The sequence below is a fragment of the Neoarius graeffei genome, chromosome 14, assembly GCF_027579695.1.
Source record: "Neoarius graeffei isolate fNeoGra1 chromosome 14, fNeoGra1.pri, whole genome shotgun sequence".
Classification (NCBI taxonomy): Eukaryota; Metazoa; Chordata; class Actinopteri; order Siluriformes; family Ariidae; genus Neoarius; species Neoarius graeffei.
In genome coordinates, this window is record NC_083582.1 from 73,455,165 (window position 1) to 73,473,337 (window position 18,173).

The window sequence follows — 18,173 nt, forward strand, 5'->3', positions numbered from 1 at the left end:
GAGGTCAACTGAGGAAGCTTCACCCCAGGAAAGCAGCAGGCCCAGACAAGGTGTGTCCCCGACTACTGAAGACCTGCGTGGGTGAACCACTCCAGTGCGTCTTCAACCTCAGCCTGCAGCTGGGGAGAGTGCCCACCTTCTGGAAGACATGCATCATTCCAGTTCCCAAAAAGAATCTGCCCAGTGAGCTGAACGACTTCTGACCGGTGGCACTCACTTCGCATCTGATGAAGACGTTGGAGCAGCTCTTCCTCAGACCCCAGGTACAACATGCCCAGGACTGTCGGCAGTTTGAGTACCGGGCAGGTGTTTGTGTGGAAGACGCAATCCCTCTACCTGCTACACCAAGCCCACTCGCATCTGGATAAGGGAAATGGCACAGTGAGGATCCTTTTCTTGGACTTCTTGAATGCCTTCAACACCATCCAGCCCCTATTGCTTCAGGACAAACTGAACAGGATGCAAGTGGACCCCTGCCTGGTCACCTGGATCTCCAGCTACCTCACTGACAGGCCGCAGTACGTCAGGCTGAAGGACGTCACGTCTGACACTGTGATTAGCAGCACCGGAGCACCCCAGGGCACAGTGCTGGCCCCTCTTCTCTTCACCCTGTACACTGTGGACTTCTGCTACAACTCGGAGCTGTGTCACATTCAGAAGTTTGCCAATGACTCGGCCATCGTTGGGTGCATCAGTGACGACAGAGAGGAGTATAGGAGCCTGGTGAGGAACTTTGCTGTGTGGTGCAACAGGAACCATCTGCTGCTCAACACCTTGAAGACCAAGGAGCTGGTCATTGACTTTGGAGGTCCAGACCAAGGTCATGACCAGTTCTGGTCGAGGTGGAGGCTGTGGATTCCTACAAGTACCTCAGGCTGTGGCTGGACAGCAAGCTGAGCTGGACTTGCAACACCAATCACTTGTACAGGAAGGGACAGAGCAGGCTGTACTTCCTTAGGAGGCTGCGGTCCTTCAACATCTGCAGGAAATTCCTGTGGATGTTCTATCAGTCTGTGGTCGCCAGTGTCCTGTTTTCCACCGTGGTGTGCTGGGGGGGGCAGCACATCCAAGAAGGACACATCCAGGCTGGACAAACTGATCAGGCGGGCCGGCTCTGTGGTCGGCATGAAGCTGGAGACACTGGTGACGGTGGCAGAGGAGTCTGTGGACAAACTATTGAACATCATGGACGATGCCAATCGCCCTCTGCACACAGTCATCAGCAACCAGAGGAGCCTGTTCAGTGACAGAATGCTCCTTCCCAAGTGCAGGATGAACAGACTCGAACTCCTTTGTCCCTCACGCCATCAGACTGTCCAACTCCTCTCTGGGGGGGAGGAGGGGTAACAGGAGGACAGAGGATGGGAAGGAGCAGTAGCCTAGCCTAACAATAAGCAATACTGGACAATGTGCAATATATATAGTGCAATATCTCTCCTGCTGCCCCCCTCTTCTCTTCCCCATATTTTTTATTTTTTTTATTTTTGTAAATGTAAATAATTTATCTAGAAGTATTTCTTCTCTGTTTATCTGTAATGATGCTGCTGGAATCTTAATTTCCCTGAGGGAACCCGCCCAAAGGGATCAATAGTTTTTATCGAATCTACAAGGCTCACCCATAGTTTCTATTTATTTATTTTAATTAAAAGGTGAACCACCAACATGCCATTTTTGCAAGACATTAACAATTGAGCATACGTTACTCTGCTGTCCTGGGCTGAACACCACGAGAACTTTACTCACAAAATGCCTTGGATTTTTTTTTTTTTATCATTTTAATATAAAATAAAGAAGGCACTGCCACTGCCAAGTGTTAGTTTCTGTCATGTGGTTTTTCAAGCAGCTCATTTTCTTATTTGCATGACGGGCGTTTAACAAACACCCTTGTCCAGAGCGACAGACAACGTGCCCGGAGCAGCAGTTGGGGGTTTGGCCCCTTGCTCAAGAGGCCCAGGGAATTGAACTGGTGATGTTTTGGTCCCAAAGCTGCTTCTCTAACCTTTAGGCCCTGGCTTTCTTAAATGATTAATTTATAAAGTATTTAATGTCTGCTTGTTTTTTGCCATGTAGTAGCCTCAGGTGCTGACATGGCCTTTTGAAAAATAAAAAAAAAATCTCATCAGGCATTGTCAAGATAGTGACGTGACTTCTGTCTAAAGACTCAAGAATATCAGAGGTCATGTGTGTTGAGATGTGTAAGGGGGGTAAAACACCAATACAGTCAAAAGGCCTGTTCATTTATTCATGTTCAGTAGCGGGTTTATCCTGCCAGGCTTGTTTTTGGCCAAAAGTTCGAAAGCGTACTTTAGATCGCCTTGGACTGATGCTGCATTTTTATCTGTCTCCTGTGAAACACCCGTCTGACACAATGGGATGTCAGCCCACGAGAGGTTATGGCTGAGGAAATTGATGGAGGTTCACTCGTGCTCCTCTGATCATAATTGGTGTAATTGTGCCATGTTTTGCTCAATGATCAAAGACGCACTGGCAGGGAAGCAGAGGCCCAATTTTCATTCACCTCTGCGATCTTTCCGTTCGCCGCTTCCGGAAGGTTCCTTGTCGTCTAATTGTTGACCAGTTCATTGACTGCACAGTATGGTACATGACAGACTTTTATACCCCAGTCGAATCCTCATCCTTCTGGTTTTGTCACTTTTATAGCTGGTTTATATTTGCTCCCCTCAAAAGCATGCATTTATCTTCCATCTCACGGTGAAGATTGCTGGAAGAGACGTTGGTTTCATATCCGCTGCTTAGAAGCGGCTTGCTCAGTTTTTGTAGCAGAATTAATCAGTCATGTTGGATGTTGAGAACTGGGTGCTGTGTGGAATCCCACAAGACTTTCCAGATGGTATTCCTGTAAATGGTCCTTCTTATTGAGATGTGTAAACACGGGTCAAGTAAGGCAAGATATTTAAAAATGTATTACATAACACCAGTGTGACAGTTAGCATATCCATCTGTTTGGCAGTGGGGGAAAACGCATCATCCGGCGTAGTGATAATTGAGACTGACCTGAAAAATGAGGCATTGTATTTTGTGGTGTGCTTAGGAAATTATTTCAAAGTCCTGAAATTCCCTTCTGATGCGTCTGTGTGAATCGACCTTTCCCTCCATCCTTAAGATTTTAATTTGTTTGTTCATACAATAATGCATTAAAGCATTTCAGCATTTTGCGCCACAATATTTCTATATGTTCCTGAGTGACACTTGTTAGTCGTAGCAGGATGGAAATATCCATCCAGGACCCTTTTTTTTTTTAGTGGAATAAAAATGTATTCCCTTCTAGCGGGTTTCATTCATTTGGCTTGATAGCATGCAATATTGTTAGCATATCGCTTATCCTACGTGTATTATGTCACTCTAATCAATGGAGAATGAGTGTTGAATATGGTTTGATATTGCATGGTTGTCGAGACATGTCACGTAAAACTTCCACGCTAGCAAGTGACTGACAATTTGTAAACAAACATGGCCGCCAGGTTTGCTTCGTTAAATACAGAAGGTTTTGAGAGAATTTTTGACACGTTGAACACCCGAAAGGGATGTGTATTATGAAAATATTGGCTGGCTTTTTTTTTTTTTCATGGTCTATCAGATGTATTCCATTCAGCCACTCGTCTTCGACTTGTTCAATATCATGCGGGCTGAATGGAATATATCTGCATACCTGCCAACCTGTACGCATCTTGCATAGCCGCTACGAATTTTTACCTCATTGTACGACTGTACGTTTTCACATTAAAAAGTACGCATATCGTCCGAACTCGCATTTCAGTCAAGTTCTCGCTGAAGTTGATACCGCTGATCTGTGAGAACTCAAAGCCAGAATGGAACGCTTTGCCCAATCCCCCTGCCCCTCTTCCAGAGCATGTGGCTCTGCCCTCTTCAGCCCCTCCCCTTCCTCCTTCGCGTCTCTGACTTGAGTGCAGCGGTGCAGCCAGGTGGCTAGAGCGAGTCGGGGATTGAAACGTCGGTTAGAGACGTCATTTTTGTAACAAACGGTTGTTTCGCGTGTACTCAAGAGCTTCCTAGCTGTTATTTTGTGCATTTACAACAACAGTACAGGCTAGTTCTTCATTTAACTTCGAAGCCGTCACTCGAGGTTGCATATTCGATGCGGTAACCAACGAAACCTGATTACAATTCCTCTCACGCTCTCATTGAATCACTATGATAAGGACCACTTTATTGATGTGCTCAACAAAACGTAGCGTGTTGTATATCTTAAGCGCAGTCGGTAACTTCTGTCAGTGGTAGCCTAGAATGTTTGCAGATGACGTGAAGTCGAAAATTGGTCATCCCTCTTATGAAAAAACCTGTGGTACTGCAGTATCAAATGCTTTTTTTTATACAGTACTACTGTAGTAAATGCAATACTTCGAATGCAATAGTTTGCACATGAAAAAGGCATACTACAAAATACTGCAGTGTACTGTATAATGCAATATGTTTACTGTATAATGCAGTATACTTCCAACATGTTAAAAAATGCAAAAGTCTAAACCTATTGCATGGGAAATTTGTGCAGACTGTTTTGTGTTGAAAGTGCCTTTTTTACATACTGTATTAATTTAATGTGTTTATTTTTGAAAGAGTGGCTCTGGTTTAATTTCATTTCATTTGCACATGTATTTAATGTTTGTTGTGCTTTTCAAAACGGAAGGAAGTTCCCAAGAGCCATCAATAACAGTTTGCCAAAGTCTATCAATAGGAATGTTTTACAAAACTGGACTATGTTCCCAAGGTCAATCAATAAAACTGGATTGAAAGTGTGTTTTTGGTCTGTGGGGGCGCATGCGCGCCGGGTTGGGGTGAGGTTGACGCAGGGGCTACTCGTAAAATTGTACTCATAAAATTTTTTCAAGGTTGGCAGGTATGCATCTGATAGACCATGAGCAAAAGCCAGCCATTATTTAAATATCAGACATGAAATATGAATCAGCCCCCCATCTTAATCACCTTGTTTGACTATCTTTGTCACGTGACCTCTTTCTTTTAATGTTTGTTCCCCAGCATGCACTGCAGAGGTGGAGAAGGTGTGTAGCGTCTCCTCTGAAGAGAACCTGCAGCCCTTCAAGGACCAAATGGAGGAGTTTGTGAGCCGAGGTGAGCCGGTCACACCTGAAGCACTGCATCATCTGAACATCATTCTTTACATTCATCATTTCAGTGAGATTTGCATTCATATAGAACTTTATTTTAATAAACGTGAAACTACCATATTGGAGCAGTTTCATGGTGCTGATTTGAAGCGGATATAAAAAGTGAAAATGAAAGAAGGAACAAATTGGGCAAAAGAAAACAGCAAATTGTGCTGATGCTCGTTTTGATCCAGTGCTTTTTCTCTTTCGTCACACTTTTGTCTACCGAGATGTAAACCCCTAATCAACAGCCGTGAGCACATGGAGCTGGACGGCGAAAAATATCTTGGCAAGTGGAAACGTCTGAGTCAGATTAATCACTCGCCGTCTAATCATCAGTTAATCTATACCTCAGAGCACACTCACTTTTTCATTATTTTCTCAGAGTTTTCAACCTTGACTGTTGCTGAGCTTTTTGGAGAAAATATGAATCACGGTAGTTTGAGAACATTTGAGATCGTTTCTCACGTACGTGTGCTTGCCAGTCGTGTATAATGGACACTCGTATACCATCTCTCCAGAAACGGAGGATATTTTTCTAAAGACGCAAATTATACCATTTGTTTATGGTGTTTTTAAAAATGTTAATGGTTTCACAGAATGCACCAAAACTACTGTATACAAGTGTTTCTGTGAATACTGAGAAATTTGGGGTGGGCAATTTGGCAAAAATGAAGTATGTTGGGTTTCAGTACAAATACTGCCAAATGATCGGATCACGTCCCAAGTGAAACATGCACAGCAGAGCTGCGCTCAGATGCTTTTATATTTTTCAGTCTGCAACACTAATCACATACATCGTTTTGTGAGACGTCAACTATGTGACCGATACGCTAGATAGATAGCTACCATCTGTTCCTGTAACACAATCCTGGTGGCTGTAATCCTTAAGGATTTTGTATGATTGTCAGAAAATATTAACTTTTTAAATCTTAATTTGGGACTAAATGTAGTCAAAATATTTTAAGCTAATATACTAAGCTAGGCCTGTTACGTTTTTGTGCACCCCTTCCTTTAAAGTCAAAATCAGATGGCTTGTTATCCCCCGCTGGCCAAAAGGCCCGAAAGGGGATTGTCGTGGCGGTTTCTGTCCGTCCTGGGAAGGGTGCTCGCCTTCTGAAATCAACTCCTCTCACAATTTTTGGAGGAATTTCACAAAACTTGGCAGGATTCTTTGTTGTATATCGGTACTACACTTATTGTAAATTTGTTAAATTCGGTAACATTTTACCAGAGTTACAGGCCTTGATTAACAAAATTATACTTTGACAATTTCATGATTTTTCCTTCTGAAATCAACTCCTCTCTGTTTTTGGAGGAATATCATCAAACTTTTGCAAAAGGCCTTGTTATATGTCGATATTATGCATATTTTGTTCAGTTCAGTCGCATTTTACCAGAGTTACAGCCCTTGATTAATAACCTTGTACTTTCACAATTTCATGAAGGTGTGCTCGCCTTCTGACATCAACTCCTCTCACAATTTTTGGACGAATTTCTCGAAGTTTGGCAAAAGGCCTCGTTATATGACGGTAATACAAATATTACGATTTCATTTCGTTTGTGAAAATTTTTCCAGAGTTTTGACCCTTGATTTAAATAACTGACAATTTCATGAGGGTGTACGTTCTTCTGAAATCAACTCCTCTCACAATTTGTGGAGGAATTTCACCAAACTTGGCAGGTGGTTTTATGATTTCAATATGCGCATAACTTTGTTTAATTTGGGCAAATTTTACCAGTTATGCCCTTGATTATTAACAAACTTGTACTTTGGCAACTTCAAGGTGTGCTTGCTTTCTGAAAACAACTTCCCTCAATTTTTGGAGGAATTTCATGTAATTTGGCAAACTTTTTATCCCCCGCTGGCCGAAAGGCCTGAAGGGGGGCGATGTCCGTCCATCCCGGGAAGAATACTCGCCTTCTGAAATCAACTCCCCTCTCAATTTTTGGAGGAATTTTATGAAACTTGACAGGGCTCTGTTACGTCGGTAATACGCATATTGCGATTTCGTTCAATTCAGTTGCATTTTACCAGAGTTATGGTGCAGTTGCCAGCAGGGGATATTGTGCTCTGAGCACTCTTGTCTAGAATTCTGTTTCATGAGTAGACATTGTTGGTGGAATTGTAGCCTGCACTGCAGTATCCAGCAGCATTGACGATGATGCATCTACCTTAAATTAGATGTTACATAGTTGACACATTCTGGGCTTTTTGGCTTACCATGTCCACTGGCATCGACCTGTTATCGCCCAGGGTCATGTGCGTGAAGGGAGTGGGCTGCCACTTTTTCATCATACTGACTACTTACCACAGTTAATCATGCCGATGTAATCGCAGTCACACAGTTCAGGGATTGTCAGCCTTTGACTTCAAGGCCCACCTATTCATACTTGTAACAAGTCGGCACCCATTAAAGATCCCCAATTATTTTGGCTCATCCATTCTATTAGAATCTAATCTATTGTAAAGTGTATTAATGGGATGCAACATCACTCCCTGTTACAGATGGGAGCCCAGGAATTAAATAAAGGTAATAAAAACAAACTTTTTAATTGTAGGTATTGAATTTAAAACTGTATGGATGTGCCAGAAGCCAACATTAAACCATGCAGGCAGGTCATTCTATGTGAAAAAGGATTAATGATCCAAAAGTGGAGTCTGGTCCATTAACACAAGAACTTTATTGCTTTGTTTGTGTTCAGCAAACAAGCAAGTTATTAAAACCAAGAAATACACTCAAAAGAAGTGGATCTAGAAACCACTCAATGGGATTAGATCCTTACATGCTACCAAAGGATTTTTCCTGTTAGTTGTTGGAAAATTATCCATCCGTTGAGTTCCCCAACATCTCAAACTACTTGGTGCTGTAGACATCGTTCTGCACGGGGACACAGATGAAAACCTGGAAGAGCATAGAGGAGTACAATTTTTTTGTGTGGCTGGGTTAAAGATCTGAGGCTCAGGACACTACAAGGTAGACAGCTCTAAGTGCAGGAAGTGTTTATTAGCAGGCGTGATATTTTTATAAAAATAAAGCAGAGTATTTAAACAGCGTGATAAACATGGCTAGAAACGAATGTGATAGTGATGATACTTCACAAAGCCGCTGTGAAAACAGCGTCTGTATCTGTGCATTGCTGGTTGTGCTCAAATCGGTATCAGGTGTTTCCCATAATGACTGGGTCCCAGGCGTGCACACGGCTGCTCGAGCTGCACCAGGCTCAAGCATGCGAAGGTGACAGTCAAGTGTTCACCTGCCGTGTGACCACAACTTTTAGCTCATGCGTGTATCGCCATCAAAATGCCTCATTTTCATCAAACCCATTGCAAACTATAGTGTAACCGTAGTTTAATGAGGCAGATGTAACGTAACGTCAGCTGCAGCCCCAGGGCCGTCGACGGGGGGGGGACAACCGGGTATTTTGTCCCGGGCCCAGGCATGAGGGGGGGGCCCAGAACTGGTCCCTCATGAAGATGCCATTAATCATTCTGTTTCATTTCAAAATGTGTTGATTTGGGGGAGAAAAATGTGCTATATTTGCATTCAATGAATGATTTCTGGTTCTTTTGCCTTTATTGTCTTCGAAAATAGATTCAAGAACCCACCTACCACCCCTAATGCAGAAATGGTTTGGTCTTTGATTAAGGCGCCAAATAACACGGCACTATTCCATCATAACACTTCGACAATAAGCGTGCGAGCCCGTTTGCCAACATGCACAAGTCAGGAGCAAAGAAAAGAGAAAAAGAGATGAAGAAGCAAAGAGCCTCAGGGGCTCACTGCATAGATATTTTAAAGATTCAGATGATGCAGCAGGTGGTGAAGGCAGTGGGGCAGCTGAGCCAGGTAAGAACACGGATAACTTTTTTCCAGCCCCGTAATGTAACCCCAGCACGCGCGACGCGCCATTCATAATTATAAAGTAGGGGATAGCAGGGTACACTGAGTGGACACTGAAATGCACAGGGCATTGAATTATTTCATAAACATATCGGTTTAATAACACTGTGTTGCATATATCTCAATGAAGCAAAGAACAGCACATTGGCCCGCAATCATATCCAAATGTTTTAGGCACGCTTGCTGAGCTGCGCTGAGCTGGACTCCGGTTAGCTGAAAGCCCGTGGAACGCTGCCTCTTGTTAATTAAACCTTATTTTGTTGGAAATCATCCCGTGTAGATACGACGGCATGTGAAATTGCCAGCTAGATAGAGTTTAATGTAACGAATGGGCTATAAATGGAGTGTTTTGAGGTTAGTCTGTTGCAAAACATTAAACTTTCGCTTAGACTGGATACTCTTCAAACAATTCCCTTGCTCAAGTGAAAAATGATAGGCCTGTATGAAAAGCGCAATTAATGAAAGTAGCCTAATAAGCCCTAAATGAATAAAACAACCTCTGTTTTATTGTTGTTGCTTACACGTTAAGATTATGAAATCTTCTCGGTCCAGTTCTATATCCAGGGAACGTTGTAATCCTTTTGGTTTATCCGTAATAAACGTGTCAGCCCCCAGGTCAGATAGGCTAATGTTACGTGGTTGGGAGGGTGTCAAATTTTTTTTTTGTAACATTCTAAATCGAGTACGGAAAGGACGTTTATGAAAAACAAGACAAAAAAATACACTGAAAAACTCACTGTACACATCACTAGTGGTGATGCTTCTATGTTCAGATTTTGGGAAAGCCATAACTCCGTTCTCATTTGAGGCCCAGTTCCATCCCGTAAACAATCATTTTGGTTTATCAACTACCTGCGCTCAAACATGTCACAGGAGAGGCTCAATGGGCTGGCTATGCTCTCTATAGAGCGCGAACTTGCAAAGAAGCTGGACTTCAATGACCTTATTGACGACTTTGCCACAGCAAAAGTCCGGCGCATTGCATTTTGCACCTGAATAGTTGCAGACTAAGGAAATGTTCAAACTGTAAATATGTTGAAATAAAATGGTTGACTGTTATAATGGGCTTGGAATACCTGTTATTTAAGGGTTGGAGTGAATGGAGACTGTGAAAAGAGGGGTTGGGTGTGGGTGGTTGCTGTGTGGCGATGTGCGCGTATGTGTGTATTTGGGGGGGGCCCACTCAGATTATTTTGTCCCAGGCCCAGCCAAAGCTGTCAACAGCCCTGTGCAGCCCGGCAATTGTACCTTGCGAGTAAAAATTAGCTTCAACTTGGTGGAGGGAAATTCTTGGCCCACAAGATGGTGCTTCGGCCACGGCCCAGTGGTTGAGAAACAGTGACTTAGTTGACACGTAAAAAAAAAAAAGTGCGCTTCAATTTTTACTCAATTCCATGCAAAAAACATACCAAAGGCAGTACATGCAATTGTGTACGAGATGTTCTGTTGCCCTGCCAGGTAACACGAGGCAGATGACACGAATCTTGTATCTGAGTAATGGTCATAAAGCTGGGCCTGAATTCAGCATTGTCGGAGTTGATTGCAAGTTCATGGGATCCCTACTTTGTCTGAGCTGCAGTCAAAATGATTAAAAGCTGCGTCAGGTTTATTTTATATATAATCTTGTCTGCTGGCTTTCAGTGGAGTTAGTTCAAACCAAGGAGGCAGGTGGGACAAGCCAAGTTGGCCATTTTCACACTTTTTTTTTTCCCCCTCCCCCCAACAACTAAAATGTCAGAGGTCTGCTGAAGTTTTTCGCAGTAGGCCCCAGGGAGTTCTTGCTGTTCGTACAGGTTTTAGATCTCTCCACATTACACAGGCCTAGAGACGGTGTTCTGTAAAGTTATCCTATCTCTTGGATTTGTCCTACCAAGCCTACTGCGCATGCGCAGAACACATGACGTCATATCTTGGAATTTGGACCGAGTTTTGTCCTACCGATCAGCTGGGCTGATAGAAAATCGGTGAGTGTTTCACGCATTTGTAATGCGTAATGTAGGCATATTTGCAATTCAGAAACGTATAAAATACAGCATTTATAAACAAACGAAACGATGCCCCGTCATAACTTTGACTGCACAGTGCCCACTGCGTGACAGAATTAGCAAGTTCTCATACAGATCGTTTTATTATTCAAAACAAGTCATTACAAATTATTTGACTCGGCCAAAGACTCGACCAATACGCACAAAACATAAAAATCGGCAAATGCGTGAAATACTCACCGATTTTCTATCAGCCCAGCTGATCGGTAGGACAAAACTCGGTCCAAATTCCAAGATATGACGTCATGTGTTCTGCGCATGCGCAGTAGGCTTGGTAGGACAAATCCAAGAGGTAGGATAACTTTACAGAACACCGGCTCTGGGACACATTTCTCAGTATTCACAGAAACTCGTGTGGTTTGTTCTTGACTCTAATTGGCGTGAATATTAAACTCATGCAAGATTATTGAAACGAGATTTAATTTAGTTATAGGGAAAACCTAAGGACGCATCCCTTTAGTGGCCTGGAACGCTTTAGTCCTCCCTCCCTCCCTGAAGGTGACATTTTCTTGATGCAAAACTAATTATAGTCATGTTGATTTTCCATCTCGTACTCCCCATTAGATGAAGGAACATCACTGTAAACCAGCTACTCTATTTTTATTCAAGGGGAAAAGTACATCAGTGTTGACCAATAGTTTGGCGTCCCCTGTATTACATCTTGAAAAATGTGATTGTATAGCCTTTAGTGATCGAGTGTCACGGGCTACAGTGCCGAGTCCGAAGGTGGGTTCACAAAAAGACGCACGTTTCCTGAGGGCTTTTGAATATCATGCGTTTTTTCAGTGAGTCACGTTGCTGAGTGTGTTTGTTTATTCAGCAGTGCATGTTTGTTTATTTACACCAGTGAGCATTTGCATTCCATGCAAAAGCAACAGTTTTGGACTCGGTGATGTTTCAAGGTCTGTATCAGAGACCATGTTCCCAGGAATCGACTTCCAATTGACATTCTTCAAATTCTTTACCTCACTAGTTGGAAAGAATCAACTGCTCTCTCTCCCTCCCTAGTGAGCGAGGGGCATTTGTGTATAAATCAAAGTGACCGGAGGCATCCTGCTCACGGCGTTGGGTGAAATCGGGTGGTCTGGCTGTGATTATGAAGCAGAGGATGGTGTTCCGCTTAGCCACGTCCTGCTAATGTGTTATGACCCCAGAGCTCCAGCGAGCATGAGATTTTGTTAACCTTGCGTCAGATTAATCTGTCCTCCTGTGACCCCAGGCTCTGAGAGCCAAGCCGAGGGTCATCTCACGCCGCCACAAGATGCACACAACCACCTCGTACACTCTGGGGATTGGAACAAAGCTGTTCGGTATCTACAACGGCAGTATGTACAATCTATCAAGGTATATACATCACATGCTGCAGTTTACTTAAAATACCCCCAGTGCTACTTAATGCTCAATTTTGATTGGTTAACTTTTGTAGCTACGTCACACCAGTCTCTTGCTGATCTGATCATTTCCCTAGAATGGCACACCCTCAAATATTTGGGTATTAAACGACTTCTTTTCTTTTGAGATCTAGTTTGAGCCCAGCTGTGAGTTCTTTAACTGCCTGTTCAGGATTTTGTGCTGTATCTAGCTGCAGCTTTGCAGTGAAATGTTTGAACAGATTTACAGTCGGATAAAATTTCGTACGAGTTTGGTGACGTACTTTGGCGGGTTTGCTGAGTTCTTGTTTGTGCAGGAGCAGAATTTATCATCAGTACAATTTAGCAGTGTTCCTGCACAGGTTTGGAAAACCTGAAAGTATGGAGTTTAACACTCTGGGGTCTTTTTTTGGCACTCTAATGATTTTGCCATGTAAAAAGCAGTTTTAGGACTGTATTGGAACGTGTGGAAAAACATGACCTTACCCATCGTGACGAGCCGTTTTGATCGCTTGAGGTGATTCTGTTCAGTCTTAAGAATGCATCAAGCACAAAAACCGAAATCTGCTCCACTGATTTGGACAATTAACTGGCCATCAAAAATTTGTCATTGTTTTTAGATAAAAGGTTGGCAGTGGGAGGGGTAGTCAGTGAGAAGAGTAAAAAATTCCATTCCATTCAGTGAGGAGTGAAAACCCCTCCCACTGCCAACTCTTCATCCCATCAGGTCAAGTGATCAAAATGGTTCGTCACATTGGGTAAGGTCAGGTTTTCCACACGTTCCAACACGGTTCTAAAACTGTTTTACAACAGATTCATTTATCTGGTATTTGACTCTATTCAGTGCGTCTTGAAATTTTCTTCTTGTGCTATTTTACTCAGTTCAGAGTTCTGTTAAACAATTGCTCTAATTTTGCTCCAACTCCAAATTTTACACACTCGACTCAGAATGGAGCAAAATTTAACACTTTTTGAGAAGTTTTTAATTCTGGAAAAATTGCTCGGTCATTTTTCCTGTGTATGCGCTACAGCGCACTAGGGCTGTAACGATACACCCAACTCACGATTCGATTCGTATCGCGATTTTTGACCCACGATTCGATACGCCCACGATTTTTTTTTAAAAATGTTTTTTTAAAAGTAGTAAATTTGACTTAACATTTACTTACTTACTTTAACTATTTAATAACAAATAATTCAGACCACTGCAGAGAATGAGTAATATGCATGCAAAAATGAACAAATGTATATCCAAAGATTGTTTTATTTCTCAAAATAATACTGTTGAGCCAGAAGCTGTGTTTTTCGGTTCTGAAAGTCATTTTTCCAAATCATGTAAATCCGTTAAGATTTTTTTTGGGGGGTGGCTCTCACTGTCTCACTCTCATAGGGCCAATGATTTTCTGTGATCGCGGAAAACAGATGGAAATTACGGAATTTTTATGGTGAAACATTGCTCGCGTGTCAAAATGTAACTGCCGCAGAAGGCTTCTGCCCAAGCAGACATGCCTTCAGTGTTGCCAGATATTGCTAACGTTTTCCACCCCAAAATATGTTCAAAACCAGCCAAAAAGCACCTAAACCTGCCCAATCTGGCAACACTGCATGCCTTTCCGGTCAAGTGATTGTGATTGGCTTGTGGCACACCTAGCCAGCCAATGAGCTGCTTGTTTACAGATTCGCTCCCCGCGTCGCAACCAGAATGGCGACCGCTTAAAAGAAACGAATGCTCTGCCAGTGGCGAGTGTGGACGTTGTGTGACTCGCAGAAGATTGTCGCAGGTCGGCGAAAAAACTACTTACTAATAGATATAAAAAAATAAAAGTAATTTAAGTAAGTTTAAAATGTAATTTAAATAAAAAGTAAAGTATTCATAAATTGAAGTTTGGAAGCGCCTCTGTTTTTGGGCTGAGGAGAAGTTTGAAAGGGTGTACCGCGATTCTGCCTTCTTGTATCGCGACACGGATCGTGGCTCTGCGTATCGCGATTTCGATACGCATATTGTTACAGCCCTACAGCGCACGCATATCAACCGATCTGCTCATAATAAATGGAAGAAATATTTACACTTACTCGAACTGATCTTTGGCTGGATGGGGGGGTGGGGTGTTAAAGGACTCCGCTCCTCACCAGTGTCACGGTTCTCAAGATTGAATTGAATCATGAACTGAATCGCTGTCCTGACTCATCTGAAGTGCATAAAATCCACGTGCTATCTCACAAGTTTTACCTCCAAATAGCCCAAACTATGACACAGATTTTATCCTGTTTTTGGTGGGTGTTCCCACCACAAAAGAGAAACTCATCGAAACCGAAAGAGTGAAAGTGATTATTCACATGGTCATGGCATGATGGTCTTAGGAATACAGCGCGAGTGGGCACTCGGCCCTCCGACTCCGGTGTGACTGAGTAAGGTGAGAAGTTGTTTCATTGAATTTGGGTAACTTTTTAAAAACTAATATTTGGCAGTGGCCACATAAAGTTTAATGTTCATGCTTGTATGATTAAAAACTCGCGACGATACAGTGGATATAAAGTGTACACACCCCGTTAAAATGAGAGGTTTTTCTGATGTAAAAGAGAGACCATGATGATAACTTGAAAACTTTTCCCACCTTTAATGTGACATAACCTGTACAATTCAACTGAAAAACAAGCAAATCTGCCTGGGGGGGGGATAAGCATACAATAAGCTGGTTGCCCAAGTGTGCACACCCTTAAACTAATACCTTGTTGAAGCACCTTTTGATTTAATTACAGCATTCAGTCTTTTTGGGTCGGAGTCTTTCAGCCTGCCACATCTAGACTTGGCAATATTTGCCCACTCTTCCTTGCAAAAGCGCTCCAAATCTGTCAGATTGTGAGGGCGTCTCTTGTGCACAGCCCTCTTCAGGTCACCGCAGAGATTTTCAATTGGATTTAGGTCTGGGCTCTGGCTGGGCCGTTCCAAAACTTTTTTGGGGTCATTGTGCTGAAAGATGAAATTCATCTTCAGCTTTCTAGAAGACACCTGAAGGTTTTGGGTCAAAATGGACTGGTATTTAGAACTGTTCATAATTCCCTCCACCTTGACTAAAGCCCCTGTTCCAGCTGAAGAACAAACATGATGCTGCCACCACCATGCTTCACCATGGGTATGGGGTTCTTTTGGTGATGCACAGTGCTGTTTTTGTGCCAAACATACCTTTTGGAATTGTGGCCAAAAAGTTCAACCTTGGTTTCATCAGACCCCATAACACATGCTTCTGGGTTGTGGGTCCCCCCCCCGCAAAGTTTATCTGGGCTTGGATGTTTTTCTTTGTAAGAAAAGGCTTCCGTCTTGCGACCCTACCTCATAGTCCAGGCATATGGAGAATACGAGAGATTGTCACATGTAGTACACAACCAGTACTTGCCAGAAATTCCTGCAGCTCCTTCAGTGTCGCTGTAGGCCTCTTGGGAGCCTCCCTGACCAGTTTTCGTCTTGTCTTTTTTCATCAATTTTGGAGGGACGTCCAGTTCTCGATAACGCCACTGTCCCATATTTTCTCCACTTCTTGATGACGGTCTTCACTGTGCTCCATGGTATATCTAATGCCATGGAATTTTATTTTACTTTTTTTTTTTTTTTTTTTTTTTTTTTTGTACCTTTCTCCTGACTGATACCTTTCAGCAATGAGATCCCTTTGATGCTTTGTAAGCTCTCTGTGGACCCTGGCTTTTACTGAAGGATGCAACTGAGTAAATGTCTGAACTTTATTTGGGGTTAATCAGTCATTTTTAATGGAGTGTGAACCCAAAAAGACTGAATGCTGTAATTGAATCAAAAGGTGCTTCAACAAAGTATTAGTTTAAGGGTGTGCACACTTATGCAACCAGCTTATTGTACACCCCCCCGATTTGTTTTTCAATTGAATTGTACTGGTTATAGGTCACATTAAAGTTAAAGGTGGGAAAATTTTTGAAATTATCATGGTCTCATTTTTTGACTTCAGAAAAAACGATTTTAATGGGCGTGTACTTTTTTGTTTGTTTTTTAATAAAAACCTCCACTGTATACGTAACCTAAACCTGTCAAGCTTCGCCAGCGAAGCTCTTGACGCCAGAGGATTAAATTCTGAGAACAAATGAAATTGACCCAAGACGATAAGGCAGGGGTCACACTGGCCAGCAGTAACGCCAGCAGAAGCAGTACTTTGCTATAGTGGTAGTTGGCAGTGGAACGGTCAACACTGCTCGCTTGATGCTTGTGATGTAGGAGCAGAGTGTTGGTTCTGCTGGATTCAACTTTTTGAGCACAACACCGTGCCCATCAGTGTCAGCCGTAATGTATCCTAGGAATGTTTCAGGCATTTTGACCAAAGCAGTGGAGGACAGGATGTCTGAAATTAGTTTTTGTGAACGCAGTGTCTTGTGATTGCACGAGCTTCTTGGGGTGTGGGGTTTTTAAAGAAATTACTGTCTTTTTACTTCGAAAAGTCATGAGAAACTCTATTGGTATCCATCTTTCCAAGTCTTTTTTTTTTTTTTTAACCTCTCCACTGCTTCACATCACTTATAGGGATGTGAGGGAGCAGAGTCGGAGAATTGTGGTTTGGAAAAAAATTGAGCATAAATATGATTTTGTAAACTTTTTTTTTTTAATGCAGTGTGGAGAAAGTTACCCCACCCACCCAGAAAAGAACTCTGTAGTTGGTGCATCACGTAAGCCATTTCGCATGGTTTAAAGGTCTACGGTCCTTGAGCAGGACAAGTTTAACAGATTTGTGACCCCTGACCTTAAAGCAAATCAGAACCAAATTTGCCAGTTTGTCTTGCTGCTTATAGACACCTTTACTCATCCCCACATACACACACACACACTGTCAGTGTTGACAAATTGTGAGCACAGGCTTCAGTCTTAACTCCTCTAACTGCTACCTGCCTCAATTTGTCAAAGAGCACACAGGTCACTGACCCTCATAGGAACAAATTTTTATTTTATTTTGACATCCTGGTGTGCATGGCCTTTCCCCAGCCTGGAGCACTAAGACACACTGGCGACAACAGTTCACCCTTTTGTTTTTCCTGTATTGTCTTTCACATCCACTTCAAAGAGCCAGCACTCCATTTTTCACTTTGCACAGACCGTCTTTATCCTTTCTGAAGAGTTACAGACTTATTTAGCATGGAACGTCGATAAAACCTCTTATGCGCATCCAAACATCTTGCCCCACTCGCTTTCTTTTGGTTTTTAAATCAGTTTTTTTTTTCCCCTCTCTCTCTCCCCCTCAACTTTGACTGACTGATGGTAGTCACTGCCAAAGCAAATAAAGACATCACAAGTGAGCTTGACGCTTCACAGAGACGCATGATTATACACTCAATCATTTCTTTTATTCCAATTTTCAGAACTCTTGCACATGTACAGCACCCCCCCCCCCCCCCCCCCCCCCAACCAAACATCCCCGATTTTCAGAAGCGACGATCAACAGGACGTGTGTGACGAGATTAGATTCCACAAAACCGCCCCCAGGCGCCTCCGACAGTTCACTTCAGAAAAGCTGCTGTTATTTATAATCACCGGGTAAAATGCAGATTCGGCGCAGTCATCGATTGTTATTGTTTGAGACGGGTCACAGCGCAGAAGTGAAAGCAGACGTAGAGCAGCGCCTCAGTTATGTCTGCGCTTGCCTTGTATTTCTTCTGTTAAAAAAAATTTCATTTTTGCATGCATTCTTGTGTGTGGAG

General features: G+C 42.7%; 1 protein-coding gene across 1 annotated transcript in view; it reads left to right on the forward strand.

The window, feature by feature from the left end:
* fmn2b (formin 2b) overlaps positions 1-18,173 on the forward strand; it is a 209,779-nt gene that overhangs the window by 137,063 nt on the left and 54,543 nt on the right. The window contains exon 16 of the mRNA XM_060938883.1: positions 5,017-5,109. Within this exon, the coding sequence (XP_060794866.1) occupies positions 5,017-5,109 (93 nt within the window). The remainder of the gene's footprint in view (positions 1-5,016; positions 5,110-18,173) is intronic.